Source organism: Saccopteryx bilineata, chromosome 4 (assembly GCF_036850765.1).
Source record: "Saccopteryx bilineata isolate mSacBil1 chromosome 4, mSacBil1_pri_phased_curated, whole genome shotgun sequence".
Lineage (NCBI taxonomy): Eukaryota > Metazoa > Chordata > Mammalia > Chiroptera > Emballonuridae > Saccopteryx > Saccopteryx bilineata.
This window is the reverse complement of record NC_089493.1, coordinates 209,003,700-209,030,935: the sequence shown is the minus strand read 5'-3', so window position 1 is coordinate 209,030,935 and position 27,236 is coordinate 209,003,700. Positions and strand designations below refer to the sequence as shown.

Below are 27,236 nucleotides of genomic sequence, written 5' to 3'. Positions count from 1 at the left end.
GGAACGCCGGAAGAACCGAGCGGGGCAGGCGGAGCAGGCGAGGCGTGCACGCCTCTTCCGCCCTGGGCCCGGAAGGGTGATGTGGACGGGGCTTCTCCGGCCTCATTATGGTAAGAACCCGGGGTTCGGGTTGTGGTTGAGCTTTCTTCAGAGGGGGCTGTGGCCCAGAGCCAAGGCTGGAGGGCTGTGCGGCGGCCCCGGGTGCGCGGGCCGAGGAGCTTTGTCACTCACTTGATTCTCCAGGGTTCGGAGGATGCACAGGCCCAGGAGCCACGTGGATCCCGCACAACCTAGCGGGGGAAACTAGGGCCGATCACCCAAGAAACACCCCAGGGTCTCGGAACCGGTCCAGTTCCGCACGCGCCTGTCGCTTTCTTGACCTGTTCGCGAAGAAATGTGCTTGTTTGGCTTAACCCGTCGGCCACATAGACGCTTTGTGGCCCCTGACCCTTTGAATCATTGCGGGTTCTGGAGTTTGCCGGTTGTTTTGCGTCTCCTTTTCCTACGCGCCTGATGAGGTTTTCATTTCATAGTTGTCAAATAAACTCCAGACTTCACACCTTAATTTTACCTGTTGAATTAGTGGTCTTTGGGTCTCTCCTATTCCATTCTCTCAGCCTTAAAAATGCTACTTTACAAATGAGGTTTTAATGATTGGAGGTCTCGGCAGAGATAGTTTTTCTCCTAGGACCTTTCTGTACTTGGAGTGGTTTCTATCCTCGGGCCTTCCTCTCCTCCATTCACGTTTTTAAAGTTGTATGTGTTATTTTACGTTATTGCAGATTCCTTGGATAGTTTGGGCATCTGGAAAAAGGTGAAGCGAGCATGGCCAAAGGACAGATGGAGGCAGTGTGTGTAGTTGTTAGTGTAGTCTCCCAAGGTCTGTCTGAAGGCATTTACCTTAGCTGTGGTAAAATGCCAAAAACCTCTACTCCAGGCCCTCATGATAAATTTATGAAGTCTACCTGTTAATATTGCCATTATGAGCATATTTGAGGGGAAAGGATACCTGCCTTTTATTATGGCATCAAAAGCAACCACGATTCCCTAAAATGCTATTCTATGGGAATAGTTGCTAGGCTTTTGTTCCCAGAACTTTCTGCAGAATCCCATACAGCACAAAACCCTTAGACATTTAATTGAAAACTTAATTGTTGCTTCCTTTATGCTAGCTACTTTGGTTATAGCTAGGGCATAAGTATCTTCCCTCAAGGAGCATATGGCTTACAGAGGAGATGACAGTTTATGACAAGGTATTCGTTCCTTGGACAAGGATACGCTCCTGCTTCTTTCCCCATTGTTGGGCAGATAAAATGTATTATGTTCACTTTGTTAAAAATAGGCGCTGCCCATGTGAGGCTGTCGCCCAGGTGATATTAATGTGTGTTGAGAATCCTTTGTAGCCTGGGGCTTGGTTTTGGGATTAAGCCTTTCCCACCCTTTTTTGATGTGGGGCGGTACAATCCAATCATGCCTCAGAGAAGTGACTTTGTATTAGAGACTTCCCTATTTTGTATATTGGATTAAGAGTTTGGATTTCTACACTATAAAATAGGGAAGGAGCGGGAGCTTGCGCTCTTGGTTCCTGAGATTATCATTAGAGGAGAGAGCAGAGGAGAGCAGAGAAAGGCCACGTGGAGGAGGCCAGGAGAAGCAGCCAAAATGGTGGAGTGCTCAGTGAAATGCCAGTTTGTGTAGAGTTTGTATTTGGGATAAGGAAGGAGATAGGGAACAGAGGTGAATAAGTCTGGTGAGCTAGAAACCTTTGATTCTAGGAAACTCGGATAAGTCAGTGGCTTTGTGAGCACTGAATGTGACTGGGTTTTGGAGCCCAGTGTATATACTTTTACTTGCCCGCCGGGTGCAAGCTAGAATTAAAGACTATGGCCCATCAGTTTTTGGCTCCGCTGTTTCTTTACCGACTGTCTGAATCCAATGCGAACCTGCATGGGCCGGGCGGCTGTGATAGTGGCCCTGGCCCTGCCTGCTGGCTTTACACCCACATATAAAAAAGATAGGCGAGATACAATTGACTGCCAGACTGTGTGTGAAAAGTCAGTTTATAAGCATTGTTTTATTTCAAGTCCACAACTTCCTAGTAGTTGAAGGAAGTCAGGGACATGGGTAGCCAGGACTCAAAACTTATTTTAGCCCTGGCCGGTTGGCTCAGTGGTAGAGCGTCGGCCTGGTGTGCAGAAGTCCCGGGTTCGATTCTCGGCCAGGGCACACAGGAGAAGTGCCCATCTGCTTCTCCTCCCCTCCCCCCCTCCTACCTCTCTGTCTCTCTCTTCCCCTCCCGCAGCCAAGGCTCCATTGGAGCAAAGATGGCCCCGGGCGCTGGGGAAGGCTCCTTGGCCTCTGCCCCAGGCGCTGGAGTGGCTCTGGTCAGGACAGAGCGTGGCCCTGGAGGGGCAGATCATCGCCCCCTGGTGGGCGTGCCAGGTGGATCCCTGTCGGGCGCATGCGGGAGTCTGTCTGACTGTCTCTCCCCGTTTCCAGCTTCAGAAATAAAAAAATTTTAAAAAAATAACTTATTTTAATGTCCAAATGCCAGAGATTTTTATGCTGATCTTAATAGAAACACCGTAATAGAGAATAAAATGTCTTAGTGATTTGTCACTCTCAAGTATACTATGCCAATCAGTCATGGGTGAATAATAAAAACAATTGCCAGGTGACTACTTTTTCACTTCTGCTCTGCTCCTATGAGCTTCGGATGTCAGCATTGAGTTTGCACCTAAAATGCTTATCTACTCTGTAATAGATAATGACTTAAATCTGAATTACAGTATTTTAATGAATTCATTTTCTTAAATGCATTTCAAGGCCATAAAATGTTTATCAGCATTAACAGTTTAACAGCTATCAGACATAAACAGTGATAATTATACCATATAAGTATTCATACTTTTAAGGGCTTCAGAATTTTGTGTTCTCCCTAACTTTACATCCTTCAATAGTCATCTCAAGTTTCATCTCTTCCCACAAAGGCTTCCCTGCCTTTTCTTTTTTCTATGCCTTGTAGGCATCCATACTCATACCTCCAGTATCCCACTAGCAGAGCACTTATCAAAAAAAAAAAAACCAGCAATAGGGTTTTGCCTATATTTCTCATCTCTCTAGGCAGAGTTCTTAAAATAAGAGAATGGGTTTTTTAATCTCTACATCACAGTGTCAATAAGAGTTAGTGTTCAAATGAATGAGAACACAAAGTCATGTAAGAGTTGCTCAGTGTCTTCATGGACTTTACAAGTCCAGTGGGAAAAATAAATAAATAAATTCTACTAATATGTAGAAAGACAATATATGCAGTGGAAAGACTGTGGACTTGAAACTGAGCCAAACGAGGTCAATCATTCCCAGTTCCCATCTTTTACTTGATTAACTTAAGGAAGTTTATCTTCCTCTGTTGGTGTATTAGTTAACTCCCATTTCGTGTTCAACAAACCCTGCAGAGTAGAAGCTGTTCACATTTTACAGTTAAACTGAGTATAAGTGAAGGGGTGTGAAATATTCTCCCTCATCTTGTAGCAGAGAAAATATTAGCACATAAATTCTAATAAAACACAACAAAGGGTTATTCTGACTGGGAACTGCAGCAGAAATATCACCAAGGAGGTAACACTGACCTGTATGTTCAAGAGTGATAAGGGATTACCAAAGGAATCATTGGCTAGAGCTGGATAGTGTCTCTATTCTTTAGACATATAGTATATAAAGGAAAGGGCAGTTACGGAGCTAAAGGGCATCAAGTTGAAGAGTTGTTTGGAAGTTAAGCAGTGAAATGATGATAGAGATGAGACTAGAAAGATTGAGGCCAGATCTTGAAGGGCTTATTGCCGAATCAAGGACTTTATGTTTTGTTGAGATTTAATTGCTTGCCTGGTATAGACTTAGCAGAAAAAAGAACAGCGTGCATTTTAGAAAACCAACTGGAACACTATAGAGGTTGTATTTAAATAGAGGAATATTAAAATTATGGAAACCAATTTAGAAGCAGATGCAGTGATCCAAGTGGTAGATGATTAAAGCCTGAACTATTTTTATTTTTTTAATTACTGATTTTATAGGGGAAGGGAGAGAAATATTGATTTATTTTTCCACTTATTTATGCATTCATTGCTTGAATCTTGTATGTGTCCTGTGAATGCCTCAACTCTGGACAATAGTAATTAGGTTAAAGAAAAGAATAAATAAGAAAACCATTTTGAAGGTGCTTAGTAAGAGTTAATGAAACACAACTCCAGTTCCGGTGATTGATTGGATTGGAAGGAAATACTGGTTAAGTACCACTCTGCCAGGCACTTGACATACAGTGTTTTATTTAAAGGTTTAATTTATTGACCACATTATACTTAATAATAAAGTGTCTTGCCCAAGATGACACTACTTATAAATAATGAATCTCAAATTTAAATTTAAGAGCTCTGTCACCATTTCTTGTGCTCTTTTTATTATACAAAAATGCCATTCAAGAAGAAAGGTTTGGTGTGCCTTCGTGGTTGGGGGAGTTGGTTAAGATGATAATTCTCTTGTTGCTATTACTTTGCACCATTAACATGAAAGAGAGATATCTTCTTAGAATTATAAAAATATTTTTGACCTCATAACAGCCATGACGGTTACATGGACCACACCGAAAACCATTGCACTGGCTAATTAGGTAACTGATGTGGATGCTGGTCCTCTAGCAGAGTGGCTTACAAACCCAATTGCAAGTAAAAACTTCCAGGGAGCTTTGAGAAACTGTAAATGCCCAACTAAGTCCAATTTTCTGGGCACTGATTGTCTTAAAAGCTCTCAGTAATTCTAATGTCTAGCCAGAGTTTTTACCACATTTGACTCTGTACTTGGAAACTTTTCTGTTTTATCAGTCTTTGTCTTTTCTGACTGCATGGTCAGTTTTGTTTTGTTTTTTTCATAACAGGATTTGCACTTTGTCCTTCATAATATTTTCTCTTGTCAAAATCATTTATCAAGGACACATTTGAAGCATTTATTTCTTCATTTAAGTCTACGTTTTATAATAGTTACATGTACACTATCTCTTATTGACACCTTCGACACCTTCTTACCTATATTTAGGTCTGAATTATCTGTCAAGTTATCTCCAGAACCAAGCAGCAGACACAGCAAACACCTTGTAGGTACCATGACAATAAGATGAACATAAACCTAAATGACCACCAATGTCACCAGTGGAGAACAGAGTTGATGTGCTTCTACTCTGGACTGTAGCTTGACTCGTAGCCATGAAAGTTATTAATTTTAAGTGTAAGTGTAAGTAGAGAAAGTCTACACTTTTGAACAGGACCAGTGAGATCAAATGGCTATTTCGTACAGCTGCCTCATTTTACGTGCAGTTAAACTGATTTGTAGAGATGCTGCTTTACCCAAGAACAAATTTATATTCTTGGATTATTCATTAAATAATCCAAATGTTTACTAGCCACTGGTTCTAAGAGAAGCTGATGTGTTCTTAACATTGAACAATTAAGCAATCCTGGTTTCTGGGTTTTAGTTAAACTAAGATAACTTTTACATTTGGTACAGTATCATTGCTACCTTGAATAAGCAACAAAGGTTGAACTTATGTGCTAATAACGCCAAAAGAACGTGTTAAATATTTCTGTGTATTAGTTAAAATCTTTTTGATCACCTGTATTAATTATGTTGAGAAAATGGGATATTTGTGTGTGTTTGCACATTCACATACAGACTTACATTTATCCCTGTATTTCCATGTTTTTCATTTGAAGAGATAATAGTGGTACATATGAATTACAAGTATAACCTAGTTGGAAAATACTGACCTGACCTAGATTTGTAAGTGATCAAGTGCTGACCCACTTTTCCAGTGCAGTGTAATTTTTATCACAATTAGGTCAGGAATGTCCTTTCTGGGTTTCCTTTCCAGACAGGGATAAATGACTTTAGTTTTGTGTAAAAGCAATAGTTACCAAAACAAGTAAAATTGCTACTATTTGGAGCTTTAAACATTTAGATCTTTGGTATTCAATTCTTGTTGAAAGTGAATTTCAGTTAAACTGCAAGAATTAAATATAGAAATAGAAATCTATTTCCCATGTAGAAGACAGTCAACATTTAAAGCTCCCACTGTTATGCATATTGAAGACCTTTAATTAACAAATTGATTAAACAGTTTATTTTAATAATCTTAATAAATAAATAAGCTACATGTATCTTAAGGATCCAAGATTAATGAAAATACTATAGACTTATTGAAAATCTTATGGTTAGCAACCAGTCATTGTGGACTCTGTGAGCAAAGCACTGTTTAGCATATTAATATGTGTATATCTGCTGCTTTTCTCATTGTTTCTTTGTTTGAACAGATATGCTGCTTGGATATTTCCTCCTTTTTTCCCTCTATTTCTAATGTTATGAATGGTTCCTTTTACTTGGAAATATTTTTATTTATACATCTAAAGACAAAACCCTATATTGAATTCTTGTTTTTATAATCAGACTTAGTGAATATAGATTTAACATTCAGGAATGATTCTGAAAATAAGACATTGTATCTATATAGATAAAATGACAAAAATTGAGTCTGAAATAAATATTAACTTTTCAAACTTACTTCCCTGTAGCAAATTTTAAAAAAATGTCAACATTGCCAGTGATTTCACATTTGGACATTAAGCTTTGCATTGAACAATTTCTGTCTAATCATTGAGAAATGATTTCTTGTACTGTAGCAGTGGCCAAATGAAAGTCTGAGTTATTTTCATTATTTCAAATGTCTTAAGGAATTGTGATTTACTTTAGAACAGTTATACAAAACAACTGACTCATCAAGTTTATTTTCTTCTGGTTTGGATGAAATAATTTAGTACAGTAATTATTTGAAGTATGTTAAAAAATTGACTAGCTATGACTAGTGTGATAGAGCTGGAGCATGGAGGGGTAGTAGAAGGAGTTTCTGGAGAAAAACAGTGAAGGATCTCCAGTGCCATTTTTTAAAGAAGACTGAGCACAACTGTGAGAGTAACGGTCAAACGTCAAAGCAGAAGCGCTGTATTCCACGACCCCCAGGTTACCATTCTGATCGTATGTGAGGTTGTTTGTGCTCCAGGTATCCAAGTAACCCTGAGTTCAGGGAATGTTCCTGAATACCTCTATAAAAAGGAAATGTTTGTAAGGTGTGGTAGACAGAATGCCCCCCCCAAAACCCCTGCAGATGTTATCTCATTATCTTACTTGGTAAAGGAGACTTTCCATATTAAGAATTTTGGAATGGGCCAAGTAAATATCTTGAGTTATGAGGAGCGGAAGCGATTTTTCATAGTGATCTTTGTAAAAGGGAAGCAAAAGGGACATAGTCACAAAAGAAGTGACTATAGAAGTCAGAATGATGAGATGGGTTACTAGCTAAAGGTTGTGGGCAGCCTCTTAGCACTGAAAAAGGCAAGAAGATAGTCTTCCCTAAAGCCTCCAGAAGGAACAAGTTGTATTGTATTTTATAACTCCTTGGTTCCAATGTGCATAATTTAATATATGTAGCTATCTTTATTAAACTGGATAGCATACCATTATATAACTCCCTAGCATTGTCCCAGGGTGTCCTCATGGAAAACTAGGTAAACCTGAGATTGGAGAATTGTTTGAGGTTCTATAATTTTCTGCCAGCCAGCTTGCTCACTCAGTTGTCTTAACTTCTTAACTATCTCTTACACCAGGGGTCCCCAAACTACGGCCCTGCGGGCCACATGCGGCCCCCTGAGGCCATTTATCCAGACCCCGCCACACTTCCGGAAGGGGCACCTCTTTCATTGGTGGTCAGTGAAAGGAGCATAGTTCCCATTGAAATACTGGTTAGTTTGTTGATTTAAATTTACTAGTTCTTTATTTTAAATATTGTATTTATTCCCGTTTTTTTTTACTTTAAAATAAGATATGTGCAGTGTGCATAGGGATTTGTTCATAGTTTTTTTTATAGTCCGGCCCTCCAACGGTCTGAGGGACAGTGAACTGGCCCCCTGTGTAAAAAGTTTGGGGACCCCTGTCTTACACATTAGGTGGAGTCAGAAGACTACACATTGTCCCATATGAAAGCACCTTAAGGCTGGCTGAACATTTAGATACTAAAAGTATATTACCTCAGGCCTTTATTTTGCCCTACAGCCTGGGTTCTTACTGTAAACGTAAGAATATTTGCCCCTGGTTTCTGGATTTTCAAAGTAACATTGACAAGTAAATATAAATACAAAGGAGTATGTGGAGGTTTTCTTGAATAAACAAAATATTCAGCACTCTGATCTACACATTTTTAATAATCTGCATTATTAATTTGGAATCTTAAGTATGCCCTTGGATTTGTTAAAATATTATTTATTAGTGTTTGTTTTCAAGTTTCTGTTCATCCAACATTTTTCCATGACTACTATGTACTATTTTGTGTAGTAGTCACAGGAATCGATAAGAACCTCAATAAAATAAAGGATACAATTACAGTACAGTCTGATGGGTGCTATCATAAGCAGCTGTGTGTGTAACGCCTACAAAGACCCTGAATCTGTTTGTTGTGGAGAGAAAGGACAGGGAAGACTTCGGAGAGAACTCTTGCATTGAGACCGGACCAAGTTTGAGTCTCTTCACTAGGCAGGCAAAAATAGATGAAAAACAACAAAACAAAAACAGAATATCTTGAAAAGAATTTCATGACTTAAGAGATCTGGAAAAAAAAATTAAACAGTAAAAAATAAAATTTACTATCCTTATCACTTTTTTTTTTATCATCTTTCCCTCTATTTTGTGATCAAACATGCTTCCTTTTTTCTTAGCTTCTTCCCTTTGCTTTAATAACACTCCTATTTAAAATCCCAATTATTTTTCTACGGAACAGGAACATCTGTTTCCTTTAACCCTGAGTCTAAAATTTTATTTCAGTGGCCAACAGATGCTAAGCATTAAGAGGAATGCTTAGGTAGGCTAAGCAGTGGTAGACTAATTTCTGTAAGTTTGAAACACTCTTTAGACCAGTCTGAGTACATCTAAAAGACTTTACCACCTAAGATTATTTGTTTAAATTTTAGGGTTGTAAACCCCAGGAGCAAAGTTGTATGTATTATATATTACATACTTGTAAATGATTTTCATTTGTAAATGGTTTCACATACAAATGTATAAAATACACCCCACTTCTTTAATAATAAGCATATTTTAAGTGCCTCTTAAAATCTTTTGTTATGAAAAAATTAAAACATAAAAAGGTAGAAAGAAGAGTACAGTGAAGCCTCTCATACTCAGCATTTAATCAACCCCACACCTTCCACCACACACAAACTGAATTATTTAGAAACCAATCCCAGACACTGTATCATTTAAGCATGTTTCTTTAACAGTACATTCAGGGAAGGAAAAAATACACATTGCAAAATCGTGAATTTAGATACTCCATTAGGAAGGTGATAAACATACTTTGCAAATCCATTTTCCAGCCACTAAAATCTTTGCTGAATACAATAAATCTGCACATTATTCCCTGAACATGCAAATTCCTGATTCTTTAGGATGTATTGCATGTTTTTATCTCATCTAGAGCCTACTTTCTCTTCTTTGCCCTTCTAAGTGTGCTCTCAAGGCTTGATTCTCAAGGCTTTCTACCTGAACCTTTTCCTGACTTGACTTTATGAAAATAGCACTTTTTTGTCAGAATAGCTCAATAGTTACATATGCTACAGTGAGTTGCTATTTAGTATTTTAAATACAGATATATGTACTAACTTAGTTGTAACTGCTATATGCCTCAGTTGTCTCACATATAGAATAAGGGTTTAATAACATTACATATGAGGATAAATAAGATAATCCAAACAAGTACTCGGTGAATATGTTATTGCCATTAGCTCTTATAAAGTCCTGGAGGAAAGAAATCATGCTATGTACTTTTTAAATTTCATGTATAGCCTCATACCCCAGAGTAGCTACTAAATACATGTTTAGTTATGTTGGTTGGAAGGAAATCTGTGTTTTATGTTTCATGAGGTTATCAAATACTATATCTACTTATTCATGTTAAAAATATGGCCTTTGGAAGGTAAGTAAGCATTGTGAGGTACTTGTGTTTTCTATCTAGAATTGGTTGTAAGTTCATTTAATAATTCCTTTCAAGTTATAAAATTTCTATTACTTGCCTTCACAGATGCAAAATTAAAAATTCAATGAAAATGGCATATTAAACTTTATCTTTGCTATATCCATGAAGAAATGATTTTCATAGAAAAACAACTGTTAAAATAATGCAAAAGATTTTTGCTTATGTTTTTCAGACTATAAAACTAACACTTAGAAATTCAAAAAGGCTGAGTACTTGTATTGGTTAAAAATCTTCCAGAGATAATCACTGCATTCTCCCCTCTTCTTTGCATGAAAGTTTACATAGCTAAAGATAAGATTGTGAAAAAATAGTGTGCAACTTTTCCTACCACTTAAGCATAGTATGTAATAAGCATTTTGTCCTTAGTGATATTGGTAAATAGCATGAACCTATAAAAAATGTTTTGAATGGTTTATAAGTATTCTAAAAATGTACCCTGGCCAGCTTGCTCTGTGGTAGAGCATCAGCCTGGTGTGTAGATGTCCTAGTTTGATTCCTGGTCAGGGCACACAGGAGAAGCAATCATCTGCTTCTCTACCCCTTCCTCCAACCCCTCCTCTCTCTCTCCTTCTCTCCCTCTCCTTCACCCTCTCCCTCCCTCTCTCCCTCCCCTTTTCTGCAGTCATGGCTCTATTGATTTGAGCAAGCTGGCCCCTGGCACTGAGGATGGCTCCATGGCCTCACATCAGGCACTAAAAATTGCTCTGTTGTGGAGCAACAGAGCAACACCCCAGATGGACAGAGCATTACCCCATAGGGGGTTTGCCGGGCGGATCCCAGTCAGGAGCATGCAGGCTTCTGCCTGTCTCTCTGCCTCCCCTGCTCTCAATTAAAAAAAAAAAATGTGTGAAAGGTTAAAAATATGACAGTTTTTGCCAGGGTTAGTTCTTTTTCTTACAGTTTCATATGAACTTCAAAATCAGTTCCTAATTTTAAAAATAACTTGTTGGTATTATGTTCATTTTAGATTTACAGGTTAGCTTTATAATGTTTTCGTCCATTATCAGAACCACTTCAATAAGTTCTTTATTCTGGACAAAGACTTGACTTAGGGGTAGGGGGTGAATACACAATAGGGTGTACAGAGATGTGTTGCAGAATTGGGCATCTGATACCTGTATAGTTATTTTAACCAGTGTCACCCCAATAAAATTCACTTTAAAAAAATAAGAAAGTATCCTTGAGAATGAGAAAAGAAAAATAAAAAGGAATACCTCATTCTGGCTCTGTGTTCTTTAGTATGTTTTAATGTTTTGACACTTATTCTTTGATGCTAATTTGCATTTCATGTTAAGCTTATTTCTAGATATTTTGCTATTATAAATGAAGTCTTTTTTTTCATTATGTCTTTTAATTGATAGTATAATCATGAAAGGTATTGATTTAAATATTTTAATTATCTCCCCAGCTACCTTACTTAATTCCCTTATGGTCTGTAATTGTTTTTCACTAGATTCTTTTGGGCTTATATATATATATATATAAAAGAGTATTTCTGCACTTACTATTTATTCAGTCATCTCTTATTGGGCTCCTGCTGTTTGTCAGGTGCACAGTCAGGTGCTGGTGACTGGGTCTGACATGACAATGTCTCCTCTTCAGGAATGAGTATTGTAATATAAAACAGTTTGCTACAGGAACAGGAAGGTTTTTATATGAATATAGTGACGGGACAAAACTGAGTTCAGGGAGACTTCAGCAGTGAATGAGCAAGTGCTTTTCTTTCACCAAAACCAAATAATGAGTCAGTGCATGGAACACAAATGCTTAAATTATAAAGCATTTTTATCCTTAAAGAATTTTATAATTGAAAGAAACTTCAGCCAATATTTAGTCTGTCTCTTCACTCTACACCCAAATGTACAGGTGTGAAACAGAGACTTGGAAAAAGGCTAACGATTCAGCTGAGGTCATATCGCCAGCTACTAGCCAAGCTTGGAGCCTCCTTGTCCTGCTTGTAGGCTGGGCCTCTAGAACACCTGTGTTAATTACATATTGATTCGGCTTCGGTGAGCTGAAATATATAGATTCATGGCATTTTTTGTCCTGTTTTTAAAGTTGTCAAATTTAGAATTTTTGTTACATGCTCTCCATTCTTTAGCCCAAAGAATGAAGAAGAAAGTAGTCTCTCAGAATACCTCAGTATTTTGGTTTTAAGTGTTCTCAGTCATGTCATTCTGCTTGCCTTTTTAAAGAAAAAAGTATGATTCTTTATATGATCTTGTTTGGAACGTCTTACCTATGCACTTCTTTTGATATTAACTTTTCTTTTCTCTTCTTTAGTCTGCCATTTTCAATTTCCAGAGTCTGTTGACTGTAATCTTGCTACTTATATGTACCTGTGCTTACATCCGATCCTTGGCACCCAGCCTCCTGGACAGAAATAAAACTGGGTATGTTACTAATGATGTCTAATCAACCAAATTAGGTTTTATAGACATTGATAGGTCTTATAGACGTTGAATGTAAATTACTGTGAACATCATTAAACAATTTCATTTCTATATGTAACTTAGTTTTGTATTAATATTTTACATTATTTTCTTGTCTGTTTTAAAAATCCAAAAACTTTATATTCACAGAATCTTATTACATAAAAAGATGAATATCAGAAGTGACCTAAAATTTATTAGACTGAAAAAAATGTATATTTAAAAAAAGATGCAAACGATATTTTTTAGGGGGGTTAAGAAAATAGAATAATTACTAATTTGTTATTATATTTTGGAAGCATGAAACACTTTGCACACACTGTGTCCATAAAAATAATAATATAGACATTTCTTCTCTAGTTCAAGATTGCTCTAATCATATGAACTCCCTGTCTGTACTATAAATTAAACAGCTTTAAAGAAATGTATTTACCTTATTTAAACAGTAGTGTTAAATCTTGGGCATGTCACATTACTTACTAGGTTCATAGCCCCCAGAAATTTGAGTTTAATATTATAACATACAGAATTAAATTTTAAAGTGCCATGTTCATAATACAGAAGTAGATATTGAATTTAACCAAAAAGAAGAATGTGCTGAAAGAAAGAGACCAGGCACCTGGCCATGTAGCTCTGTTGGTTAGAGCTTAGTCCCGATACGCCAAGATTGTGGGCTTGATCGTTGGTCAGGTTCTATACCAGAACAGATTTATGTTTCTATCTCTCTAAAACCAATAAATAAAAATTTTAAGACAGAGAGACCATGTGGTAAAAACTGTTTTTTCTTTGCCTTATATATTTATTAATTTTTATGAATAATTGTCTTAATCATTTCTGGATAAGAACCTGTATCTCACTTAACTACCTTTAGAAATAAAAAGACATAATGTAATAGAATATTTTATATAGAAATAATTGTCTGAAGCACCATTTTTGTTTTTAATGGGAAGAAAAAGGCCAAATTAGGATCCTGCAATGTCAAACACTAATAAAAGCTTCTACAAGAGACCAAGTGGTTGATATTCAACTATAAGAGTAATAATTTCTACTTTCATTCCTTCAATTCTATTATATACTTCGAGTCATAACTAACATTTATTCAAACATCCCACTATCTAAATTATTTGACTTTTTTTACTCCTTTCCTTTTATTCCTTAGGGTTGTTTGAACATGTATAAAGGAATAAATAAAACTCTTAACCATTTTTGAGTATTGAAAATCAGCAATTCTTTTCTAGTAAACTGATAACCTGTCTCTGTTGGCCAGAAGGATTTTATTTAATTTTGTAAAGTTAAAAACAGATGCTATTTACCCATCAGTTTTTATGACAGTGCGCCCTTCTTTGTAGACATTTTCTTCTCATCATTCCACTTTTTTTCTGAACTCATTGCACTTAGTCATCAGCACTCACTTTAATATCTTGTCTATTTGTTGAAATTACATAATCGTATATACTTCTTACTTGTGTGTGAAGTCTTTTTACCCAACCAACTTTATATTCTCCTTCCCTTCCTCTGTAATCCCAAACTATTAGCCTAGAGTTAAAGCATATGGTAGAAACCAGTAAACATTGTCATTGATCAATAGCTGGGATTTCTAATATAATACATAGCATCTATCGAATAACATACTACTAAATGTTTGTTTCATTATGAATAATCACATGGTAGTAGAATCAAATAGTTTTACTTGATCGATCCTATTTTGAAGAGTGGGTTGCATGTGGAAACACGTCTGCCCCTTTTTGCTTTGGGAGCAGGGATACTTCCATTACATGCTACATTGAAAAAGGAGTTCTCAGGGCTGCCAACCTTGCAGTAGAGGTTGAGTAGTAGTATATTTCTCCTACATAAAAGACCAAACAAACAGTATGCCTATTTTTACATTTTAAAATATATGCTGATATAGTCAACTGTTTGAAAGCTTTCATAAAAACAACTTTCTATTTATATAAATATTAAGCTCCATTTTATTTTGAATTGTATATAAGAAATATTTTCTTTGAGAAAAAAATTTATAGGCCTTTTTTATTACAATACATATTTTTATAAGACTCATCATAAACTTTTCTTTGTTATAGTGTAATTCTATGCTTATGTGGAGATGTGGAGGTTGGTTGTTTAAATTGAGTTCTAGATGACTTTGCTGTTGAAAATAACAACTTAATTTTTTGCTACTTCAAGTAACATAGAAATAAAAAGCAGCAGAAAAAGGTTGCTCTTTGTCTCATTTCCTATTTTTATAGATCTAATAGTTTTATCAGCAGAATACTTACTGGCCTATAGCCGTAGAAACAGTTTTTTGCAACCACTAAAATTCCTGTATTTTGCCTGACCAGGCGTTGGCGCAGTGGATAGAGCGTCCGACTGGGATGCGAAGGACACAGGTTCGAGACCCCAAGGTCACCAGCTTGGACCCAAGGTCCCTGGCTTGAGCAAGGGGTTACTCAGTCTGCTGTAGCCCCATGGTCAAGGCACATATGAGAAAGCAATCAATGAACAACTAAGGTGTCGCAACGAAAAACTAATGATTGATGCTTCTCATCTCTCTCCGTTCCTGTCTGTCCCTATCTGTCCCTCTCTCTGACTCTGTCTCTGTAAAAAAAAAAAAAATTCCTGTGTTTTAATAACTATCATTTGGAATATTACAGGAATATGTTTAAATGATAAATATGTTTTTAAAATAAAAGGCTGAAGTTGGTACTGGTACATCTCTCAGTGACCAAGTTGGGAATATTTTATATTCAGATAGCTTTTATGTGCTAACTGTTGTGTACTGACTTTCTTATGATACTTAATAGAATATTAGACCCGAAAAGATCTTGACTGTGATCATATGGTTTCCAATGTGTTCTGTGGGACTTGAAGCTTCCCCATGGAGGTCTCCAGGTATCCTGCCTCTGAGTCCCTCACCAGAGTAGATTTAATTCAATAGGGCATATTATAATCAGTGGGTTTTTAGAATCAGGGAACTATGACATTGCAGGTCACTAACCAGTGGTCTTCTGTTTTTTGATGAAATATAAGCCGGTTTCAGAGTTACTGTCACATGTACCTTTAATCTAACTATTAGTGAACACAGCACAGGTTAGTCACTATTCTAAAGACTGTGTAATAACTCATTTAATCCTTTTCACAACTACATTGAGTACTGAATGCTAATAAAGAGATAAAATAACTAGCACATAGTTATGCAATGAATTAAGTAAGATTGAATTTAGACACAGTCTGGTCCTTATATTATTCTACATTACTTCCAAGAGTATATATGGTTTTTGTCTTTTTATTCTTTTTCTTTTTTTTCATTGATTTGAGAGAGAGAGAGAGAAGCATCAACTTGTTTCATTTAGTTCCATTTAGTTGTGTACTCATTGATTGCTTCTCATGTGTGCCCTGACCGGGGGTCAAACCCATGACCCCCAGCATTCCAGGACAGTGCTTTATTCCCTGGGCCACCTGGCCAGGGCTTGTCTTTTTATTCTTATAGTAAAATTATTTCACTTGTCAGAATGTCCATCCTTCAAACTAACTTGTATTTTTACCTATTTCATTTCATCTGAAGTAAGAGACTTTTTGCTTTGAGGTCAGGAAGTTTTTATACTTCAGAAGAAGAACATGTATAGAACTTAATTGAACCAGTATTTTCTTTGTCTTCATCATTCTAATATAATAATTATTAGCCAGCCATCTCTTTGGGCAAAGAGAGTATAATATAAATTTTTCTGAAATTTAAGTATTAAGATTTGTTAGGCCAATTATAACTTACCACAATAAGTAATATTATCTTGATTTGTAACCATGTATAATTTGTAACCATGTAAAATAGTCTGTGAGACCAACAAAATAGTTATTTACGGTATTTTTATTTTTTCTGATATCTGTTCATTGAATAACTCAACTTGCTTTTTCCTTTATTTTCCCTCTGATACTTTTTATACGTCAAATAAGTGATACATCCATATATGTATTTAATTTATAGCAAAGTCATTTATAGAATTTTTTAGTTTTGATAAGTTTCAGTACCTTGTCCATCAGTTCATTTAAAAGCCAGCATAATGAAAAAGAAATGTTAGAGGCAGAAATGTTAATGACTGGCACTTACTTGGATGTTGTCCTCGTGCAGTTTACAGTATTTCTGAGCATAGACAATAGACAAATCATTACAAGTTTAATGATTAATGCAAATAGGAAATAAAGGAGCTAGCCTAAAGGGAGTTAATTAACTCATATACAGTGTCCCTACACTAGGATTTTCTACTTGTATTGAAAACATAGACGCTTATTTTTGTATTCTTCCTTACTGAATGATACAGTAAATCCTCTCACTGGTGTTCATCTTTACAGATTATTTAAATACAGAGCTACATTTTTTTAAAGTCAAAGTAGTAAGCCCTTGTGCAAATTTTTGCCACTCCCACATTAATTTACCCCAGGTTAACCTCTGACACTACATACATTTCAGTTAGTAACAGATTGTCTACATTGATGGTTGAGAAGTTACTGTGTTCTACCTTCCTGCATAAGTGACATGTGGCTCAACATCCAACAAATTTCAGTTTTGAAGCAAAGCATCAGAAGTTACAATACTAGTATAATGAATTCTCTCTATAAAACTAGGAGAATGATTGACCTTTCCAGTAATCAGCAACTACTCTTTTTTATTTTATGCAGATTGTTGGGTATATTTTGGAAATGCGCCAGAATTGGTAAGTGTCTTTGTATACTCTTCCTGCATTTCTTCAGCTGTAGATTGTCGGCCAGTTTACCTGTTTCCTGTTCGTAGGAGTCAAATGTCAGTTTTTGAAGTGCAGGCTTTCTAAATTTCTACAAGTTTGCAAAAGTGTTTAGAATTCTACCAAATTCTTTTCCTTATGTTTTTTAAAGCTAGTTTGGTGAGTACCTCTTGATACTTTATATGCAGGAAGTTGATGAGAAAAATCTGTCTTGAATTCAAGTATCAAATACTATGCATTCATGGTTTTAAGAAGATTTTATACAAACATACATAATTTTATGCACATAACACTTATAGTGGAGAGTATATGGTTCTGTATAATGTATATGAATTTGAGGGTAAATTTCTCTTCATTGAAAGGCTTGCTGAGCAACTATCTAAACATAATCATTTTATTGCCCTATGCTAAGTCATAAAATGTTATTTGTTGCCTTTAGAAAACATTAACTTTTGTCTATTAAACCCATGTGGTAGTAGCTGAATGTTATTCTGATTGATTACAGTTAACATAAATGTGGTTATGTTTTAACTCTTCATAATAAGATTAGTAGCATCTTAAGTGTATTTATGTTTAGGTAGTAATATACTCTTTCCGTATTCCCTTGTCTGTATAACATTTAGCACAGTGCCCAGCAGCACACAGTAAACTCTCAAAATGATTGGTAATGAATGAATTAAAATGTGTTACATTGCAGTAATTCACCGGTACTCCTGAATAATATATTATATTCTCTTTTTAACATGCCTCGTTCCATGAACAACTACTTCGGGGCTTTGGTACTTCTACCACTTGGACTAAAAAATGACTGTTTCTTGTCCTCTTTAGAATTATTTACATGATCACCTCAAAAAAAATGACTTTTATACTCTTTTTCCAACATTGATTTAAACATACCTTTTTTTGTTTCATAAGGCAGTTGGCCTTTCCTAATGAAGACAATAGTCTAATTATCCAATCTAACAGCTACCTGAATTCCCTAAACTAATTTCTTTAAATGGGACAGAAAATTTCAGAATCATCTTTTTAGATACATTGTGTTCCCTTCAGAGTATTATGTCTTATTTTGGTTGTCACTCCTCAAAGATGTGGAAAATTTGGAACATGGTCTGTAACAAAATTAAACCTTGAAAAATACAAACTAAATTCTTTATAACACTTAGAAATTTTTCTAAAGAAGACCTAAGAATTGATGTAATACATAATTAAAGATAATTACATGATAACCTAGTATCAGCTAAGTATTTAAAATTAATATTAGGAGTTTCAAACTCTTTAAAGCATCTTCTAAGATTCTGTAATGCTAGTGGTCGAGGCCAGGCAGGTTCCCATTGAATTCGTGCAGATGGTTAGGAACTGTGGAGCCAGAAAGTGTCAGGTCATACCCATTTATTGGAGGCTCACAAAGACAGGCAAGTGAATAAACAAAAGGAAAAGAGCTAATAAAGGAAAATCTGCTGTTTGCAATAAGGTCAAGGGAGCAGGAAAAACCGCACTTCATCGTGGAGGAAGAGCCATGTAGGAGAATTGCCGCCTAAGGAGAGCACCCACAGCCTTACACGTCGCTGCTACACACACACACCAATCAGGCAGAGTGCTCGTAGCTGCTAAACCCTCAAGCAAGCTAGCACTGCCGTTTTCCCCGCACATTCTATGTTGTTAACATTGAAGTAATTTTGAGACAGCATCTTTTCTTTTCTTGAACTTTTCACAGTTGAAGTTGTTAAGTACGATACTACAATAAATTATCTAAAAGTCCTTTTTTAAAATCTGTTTAGATGAGATTATATGGTTTCTTGGCCTTTAGGTTTCTTCCTGTAGAAAATAATAGTATAAGTGTATAGAGCTTCACAGGAAAGTTCTTCTCTCAAGGCCCTCCAGTGTATTGACTATTGAAGCAGACAAGAATTCAGTGAGCATTTTTAACTGTTCTTCCTCGGTGTTCTTTGTCAGATTTTATTATCTCTTTCAGTGATAGACATGAGAATCTTTTCACTCTTTTTTATTTTCTAAGAAATATTATTGACCTTAAATTGGTAAAGCACAGATACAGCCTAGATAAGTGGTTGTCAGTCAGGGGACATTTGACAATGTCTGGACATGTTTTTGTCTACTAGAATTGGGATATAGGTCAGGGATATTGCCGAACATCCTGTGATGCTCAGAAGAGCCTCTTCCAACAGAATTAGTCAAAACGTCAGCAGTTGAGACTGACCAACCTAGATTTACAGAGCTTATGGGCGCAGGTTTAGCTGGGATTCAGTTGGCTCAACAGTTGCAAGCCCTGAAATAACAGAAAAGATCTAATCACTTCAGAAATAACCTAAAGACGGAGATAAAGAGATAAAATAGCACCCTCAATGGCTAATGCTGATAGCTAATGGTAAATGTAAACATACATAAACCAACTGTTTGCTCAGAGCCAAGTCTCCCAGAAAAAGAAATAATATTGTCAAGGAACAGAATGGTAAAAATAATCTCAAGTAAACTGCGAAGAGTAAACATAATGGAAGAGCAAGACAGTTTGAAGGAGTAGAGAGAAGATCACTAGGGGGCAGGGGTGGAGGGATTGAGAAAAAAGAAAAAGAAAGCTCATTGACACAGATGACAGTGTGATTGCTCGGGAGGGGGAGGGAGTTAAGTGGGGTGAGTACACAGTACATTGTAGAGGATGTGCTATAGGACTGTGCACCTGACACCTATATAATTTTGTTAACCACTGTCACCCCAATAAATTTCAGTTAAAAAAAGGAATTCTAAATATTCATTGATACAAATATAAAAGTATGGAGTTAGCAGGCTAAGTTTAATCTCAGTATTATCATTAAGTTGCTAATTTAGAAATAAAATATTAAGGTATTTTAAATCCATTTCATGTAATAAATAAGAGAAGTACAGCTTCATTCATTAGCCAACCCAGATTATTCTTGTTCACAAATGTTACTTGAAAGTAGAGCTAAAATTTTAGGACAGCTAGTTTGTAGCTTTCTTAATGCTTTCCTGTTGTCTCATCTATTTTTATGTCTAATTATAAACTGCCTTTTTGGTTTTGCTTGCTCATTTATTCTTTTTATTTTTCTCTCTTGAGTATATGAATGCCATAAGTTAAATAGTTAAAGTATTCATTCTTGCCAATTATATAAAAGCATTAGCTTTTTATTTTGGCAAAGTGGTTTAGAAAATGCTTAGGCTGATATGCTGCTTTCCTAAGCATATGCTCCTCTTATCTTGACACAGAATATATCCACAAAGAAAGGATGCAGTTTTAATGGGAAAAGGCCCAGCTAAATCATCTTATGTTACACATCACATTACAGCAACTGTTTCACATTCACTTACACAGAACCAAGACCAAACAAGAAGTAACATTCTTACCCAAGTTCAACCAAAGATGTTTAACTCTCCACATGGCAATCTCTTTTAAGAAAATTAAAAACAGGAAAATGAAATCCACATGTAAATTATGGCATTCTAAGTTAGAGGATGAGGAAGAAACTTCCTCAAAAACTAACTTCTAGCAGATGGAAAATATAGAACAATATTAATTTATCTTTTAGGTGTTTAATAAGACTGTTGGACAAAAAGATTTTCTAGCCCCCCATAAGAATGACAGGCTTGCTTATGAAACCTACCTGAAATTGGTCAGAATGTTTTTTTTATTTTGTTTAATAACTTGAAGTTTTTTATTTAGCACCAAAGGAATTAGCATTGCTTAGAAATAATAACCTGAAGATGCCCTGGCCAGTTGATTCAGTGGTAGAACCTCCGCCTGGCGTGTGGATGTCCTGGTATCAATTCCTGGTCAGGGCACACAGGAAACGCACCCATCTGCTTCTCCACCCTTCCCCTTCTCCCTCCCCCTCTCTCTCTCCCTCTCCCTGTCTTTATCTCTCTTCCTCTCCCTCTCCTCGCCTCCCCCCTCCTGCAGTGATGACTCAGTTGGAGCTAGTTGGCCCCAGGGGCTGAGGATGGCTCCATGGCCTCTGCCTCAGGCACTAAGCTCAGTTGCTGAGCAACAGAGCAGCATCCCAGAGGGAAAGAGCATCGTCCCCTAGTGGGCTTTCCGGGTGGGTCCCGGTTTGGGCACCTGCAGAAGTCTCTGTCTCTCCTCTTCTTACTGAATTAAAAAAATTACAATAATGATGTGAGGAGATTTTTAGTGTAAATTTTTTTTTTCTAGTTGAGGTGGTAATATTATGAAAACATTCTTCTCTCACCTTTTAGATTTTCCTTTAGCTAGAAATAGTCCATTTAATGTCTATGGATAGAAAAGCATTTTCAGAAAAACACCAAATATTTATTTTATTTGAATGTGAGTAGTATCTTTTATAAATATTGTCAATGAATAGACACAAAGATATATATTCACTAACAATGTAACTGCATGAGCTCAACTGAGGATTTTAGTTGATAAGGGTGGTCAAATTTGGTGTTTTTCAGAGGTAGTTAACTGAACTTGCTAAGTGAAATAACGAACTTGGTACTGGAAAAGGGCTGGTTTTAAACATCACAGAAAAACACAAGTGAGGAGTATGTGAATCATCTACTAGAGGGTACTGGTACACACCCCAAGTTATTTCTAGAAGTAGCACATCAGTTTTTCTTCAGGCTTTCTCATATGTCTCCAAGGCAGCACGTAAATGCCTGGCGCTTTGTGGTGGTGTACAGCTTTGCAATTACTGAAGAAACTGGAAAGAATAATGAATTTGAGTTAACTCATAATCACAAGATTTTAATCTCTTTGCAAGACCATTTTACAAGCCAACTCCAGATCTATTTCATGCAAAAGAAAGTTATCTGATAAAAACACTCCTTAAACACATGTGAAAATTGACTTATACTGAAGTTCTACATTTCTGATCCAGAATATTCATACTATAAAAAATATAAAAATTTCAATAGGAATTCCATCTCAGAAATTTTTTCTAGTATGTTTTATTAAGCATCTTAGTTTATGCCCATTCTTAAGTGCAGTTTTGTATTGATCACCCTCTGTTTAGTCTTATTCACAAATGCTTATTTTTCCCTTTAAAAGTGTCACAAATTGCTGCCATTGAGGAAAATAATGTGGCTAAAGAATTGTATATTAAATTTCTTATGGGTGGAAATTTCCCTTTCTACAGAAAAAAATTAAATGATATTTGACCTGAATTACATTTGAGATCGTTTCTCTTGGATCTCTGTCCTGCATTCTGAGTGGTATTTTTCAACATCTGGGTTTATGCAGCAGCACAGGAATGGCGCATTAAGGGTTTTCTAAACAAGTGAAAAGGAGGTGGTTTCAGAAATAAATTGATATAGTTTTAGAGTATTCTCTGTCATACTTGCTTTTATGTTGCATCTAGTTCTTATTTTGCCCACACCATTCCTCTAATGTTTGGGCCTCATAACAAGAACTTTGTCTTGGTTCTTATGTAGCCTTCTCCCATAGTAAGTAATAAAAAGTTTAATGTTAGCTACTCATTTAATCAACATGAGTATCTCCCTTGTTTTCAACAGGTGAACGGAAGAGTCCTTATGTTGCAGTGTGCTGTATAGTGATGGCCTTCAGCATCCTTTTCATACAGTAGCTTGGAAAAATACCTGAATGTAAATGCCATCAGATTTCAATATAAAAGAAGGAATTATCTGTAGAAAATAATGGAAAGAATGGTTAACTTTATCTCTGAACACTGAATGGGATAGATTTCCAGCTGCTGTTCTCTATTTTGGTATTGGACCAATGTTCTATATAATTAGGATGTAACCATTTAGTACTCAGAGAGTTTGTAACAATCATTCTCAGTACTGTCATTACAATATTACATTCTACAAATGTCATTTTGTTGTCTCTGATACCAGTTTTTAGTGAGGTATCTCTAAGGCACATAGTAGAAAAAATAGGTAAATTATTCAAGTTGCTTTCACTGTGATTTGAAAGTGATACATCTTTATAGAATAAGACAGTATATTGAACTAGCTTTTCTATTGAAAAAAAAGGGTTCAATTTGTGTTGATAAGAATTACATTTATATTTAATAATACTTGCTTTACCTCTGGCCACACCATTTTGAGCACTAACCAGAGTACCTCTACTCTTCATAAACTCTGTTCTTTATTACAAGTTTTTAAGCTTTTTAAAACAGTCCTGCTTAGTTCTAAGGAGGAAGATAAATGAGATGTGACTTAAGAGCAGTATTGGGAAAATGTTTATATTTAACAAAAAAAAAGAGTTTAGGACAGCTGACTTGTTTAGTAGCCTCTGCAACCTCTCTGGTTAAGTATGGATTAACGTCTTAAGCATAAATTTGACCAGCTGTCATTCTTTAAATAAAACTACATTCATAGAATAAAAAGAAAACTAGAACAATTAAAAAATTATAATCCTATATGTGTTTTTTCAGTTATTTTTAGATTCAGGTCTCTCCTTATCTTAATTACCCTAAAATACAAACTGTATTTTTGTTTTTTAATATAGCACTTTGAATCCAGTTTATGTTTTGTCTGTCATCTTGAACTGGAATCTCTTATAGATATAACTTAGTAGGTGGTAATAGATAGTTTTCAAATCTACAGATTGATGTACCACAGCCTAAGTGTCTTTGAGCTTTGCTAATCAAGGGAGGGACCTTAGTAATTTTAATCGAGGCAAGAGGAGCATTGGGAATGTGACTTACAAATTTTGTAGTAGGGCAGTTTGAAATGAGTTTGCTAGTAACTCTTCAGAAACAACGTATAGAACTGAAAGCCACCTGTTTTTAAATACTAAACTACTTGGAAAGAATTCTGGGAAACATCTAAGAAAAGCTTGATATGCATTGCCTGCTTTTTTCCCCCAGATAAAAGCTGCTGTAAGCTGTCAATACATTTGTTTATTTTACATTTTTTACTTACCTAAAGCTGGTTAAAAGTTGTATATTTTGCTTTAGATGGGGAAACAGGCTATGATATTTTTTTCTACACTTACCAGCATATACATGCAGAGCAAGTCACCTTTCTAGGTCTAGTTTCTTAGTGGCCATATGTTGTCCAACTCTGCTGCCAACTAGACTTTCCAAAAACTATGTCAACTTTTATATGCTACATGAATCTAATATTTCAAAAGGGGGGACAAATATTCTAGATAATCAACTTTAAGACATGTTTTGGTGTTTTGGAAGGTGTAAGTAGAATATAGAGGAAGAAGTAATTTCTTTGGGAAATTTGGCAATGCATATTATTGACTCCAGCAATTCTGACCTTTTGAAACACAAGCTCTTTTGAAGGTGGGGTAAAGACACAGGATTCTATCAATAAATGCAATTATCATTTTCTTTAATGTATTGTTTTCAAAGTATTGTCACTGAATCCTGTTCTGTAACCCAGAGGGCAGTGTAGGTAGTTTTAAGCCCACAGAATATTCAGCTGTTCCCTTTGTGACCCTGATAGGATGGTAGGATGCATGCGAGTTTTAAGGATGAGTTTAAGCATCCGATGGACTGCCTCTCACATAGTCTTTTGTGGTACTGGATGGGATAATGGCACTGAAGTCCACAGATTGCTAGATTCAAGCACTCTCCCTAACCTCCTTCTGGAATCCAGAATCTTTTGATTCCATATCTCCTGGAATATGTTCTGTGCTGGTTGGCCTCATCTGTGCCAGGAATGTGTCTTCTTTCTAAGGAATCTCAAAAGATAGTCAATTAAAAGGCCACATAGTATGTTGAGTTCCTTCTGTGGTTTAAAAAAAAAAAAAGTTTAGCCCTGGGCAGTTGGCTCAGCGGTAGAGTGTCAGCCCAGCATGTGGATGTCCTGGGTTCAATTTCCGGTCAGGGCACACAGAAGAAGGGATCATAGGCTTCTCCACCCCTCTTCCTTCATTCTCTCTGTCTCTTATCTCCTTTTTCTCCTGCAGCCATGGCTCAGTTGGAGCAAGTTGGCCCCAGGTGCTGAGGATGGCTCCATGGCCTGTCTTAGGCACTAAAATAGCTTGGTTGCCAAGCAACAGAGCATCTGCCCCAAATGGGCAGAGCATCACCCCATAGGGGGCTTGCCAGGTGGGTCCTGGTTGGGACACATGCAAGAGTCTGTCTTTCTGCCTCCCTGCTTCTCACTTAAGGGAGAAAAACAATGTTTAGAATTGAGTCCAATGTCATTTTAATGCCTGTGCTCTTGTTCCGGGCTGAGTGCTTTTAGATGTTCAAATTCAAAATAGCCCTTCTGTACTAGAGATAACTAATTAATTTGTAATAGATTATTTTATCTTAGTAATAGCCGACCAGTCTAGTTTTATCTTAGGACAAAATAGAGGTTTGAATGAAGTAACTCCTCCAGGTTTACAAAGTCAAAAATGAACAGATCTCTGCTTAGCTTGTAGAAAGACCTAGGACTTGTAAATAGAATATTTATATTTCAGTATTCTTTCAAGAAGTATTTATAGAGTGCATAGGCAAGTACACAATTTCTTCCCTCTGTAGTCATCAAGTAGTAGTGGATCAGAGAGATGAAGTTACTTACTATACAAAGTGCTATGTGATAGCATTTATTATTGAGATAATGCTAGAATTTGAAAAGAAAATAAAGGGTGACAACTCAGAGATATGAACTTTCTTTCAAAGAAACAATGCTTAAGCTGAATTTAAGAGCAATATTCAAATGCACCAGTAATAAATTTTTTAGAGTGTAAGTAACTAGTTTATACCACTTGGGGATTAGTAAAACAAGCCTAGAAAGGTTAAACAGAAAGGGTCTGTATTTTTCTCATTATGATCTATCACCTACTTCAAATTGAAGTTGAATATGTGTTTCCTTAGCCTGACCAAAAAACAACAGACAAGAAACAAAAATCCTTCCTTGATGTATATATATAAACAAAGTTGAATATATCTATGCTAACCTTAATTTGGCCTGGGAATACAATAGTATATTCTCCAGAGATTCACCTACTAAGTATATAAAGCCAAGGTAACCTGTCAGGTCAAATATTTTTAGGAACTCTGTCACTCTTACTCCATCAATACCAAAAGCAGGTATGATTGTTAAAGCACACAACGAGACAAGAAGTAGACATGGTTGCATTGTCTATATTTTCTGAGTGTACCAAAAAGATTTCTAATAAGCAAGGACTTAACACTCTTTTCAAAGCCTTTGAGAAGTTAATGGGTCACAGGAAGCTAAAAACAAGAATGGAAGATTCTTAGGGATCGCTCCTTTCTTGGGTGTCCTCAAGCAGGTGTTCAGAATGTAAGCAGCTTTGAGTGCAGCAAGTCTTCAAGTAACATTTTGTTATAATGTTGATAAAATGCCTTAGGAACTTAATTAACTTGTTTATTATTGCAATTTATCAATGAGTGGTAGAAATTGATTTCCTTGTACATCATCTCATTGAAAGTTCACAGAACCTATTGATGAAGTTAAGTGAGGACTTTACTAGAATACTGTTGTGACTACTTCACAGCCTTGCTCTCAATAATCATCAATTTACACTAGCTTCCAAAAATAGCTTAGTAATTATGTCATTTATATACTGCCTTCCATGGTGTCTTTTATTTTGCCCTAAATTAATCCCAAAGTTATCTGAAATGCCATGCTATAATCAGAAAATGGGAGGCCGGGTGGAAATACCGATTTCCTGTGATTTTAAGAGTATAGAGAATCATCCTACCTTGCTTAGTCTAGATGCCTGTGGTGTATAATAAAAATCAAAATAAACTCTCAAGAGCCTCCTAGTTTTTATTGTCAGTGAATGAAAGTTTCTTTATAGGTTAAAAATATTGAAATTGCCATCTTTTGAGTAAGATGGGAATAGAGAAGTGGTTCTGTTTGTTTTACCTTCATATTTTAATGGTTGGTCAAGATGAGTTTTGGGAGTTTATATGTTTTTGAATTGTTTTGCAGCTTAGAACTGTTCAGTCTTGTTGCTGTTTGTTTGAGTCTTCAAGAGTCTAAATACTTACTTTAAATAGGAAGTCATTAATTCCCCCTGAGGTA

The 27,236-nt window shown here is 36.1% G+C and overlaps 1 protein-coding gene and 1 non-coding gene across 2 annotated transcripts; both read left to right on the top strand.

The window, feature by feature from the left end:
- Positions 1-26,964, top strand: TMEM167A (transmembrane protein 167A). The gene is made up of 4 exons (XM_066273724.1): positions 1-110; positions 12,407-12,516; positions 17,227-17,261; positions 22,788-26,964. Exons 1-4 carry the CDS (start codon positions 108-110, stop codon positions 22,856-22,858), a joined length of 219 nt encoding a protein of 72 aa, XP_066129821.1. The 5' UTR covers positions 1-107; the 3' UTR covers positions 22,859-26,964.
- Positions 14,273-14,409, top strand: LOC136336735 (small nucleolar RNA U109). Its single transcript, XR_010731557.1, has one exon. It is a non-coding gene; the product is annotated as a small nucleolar RNA U109 (small nucleolar RNA).
- Positions 26,965-27,236: the final 272 nt, after the last annotated feature.

What these genes read in the sequence shown, in the direction of transcription:
- TMEM167A (XM_066273724.1), top strand. An exon ending in CTGGACAGAAATAAAACTGG is followed by an intron (nt 12,517 to 17,226) that starts GTATGTTACTAA and finishes TATTTTATGCAG; the next exon opens with ATTGTTGGGTATATTTTGGA. An exon ending in TTGGAAATGCGCCAGAATTG is followed by an intron (nt 17,262 to 22,787) that starts GTAAGTGTCTTT and finishes TGTTTTCAACAG; the next exon opens with GTGAACGGAAGAGTCCTTAT.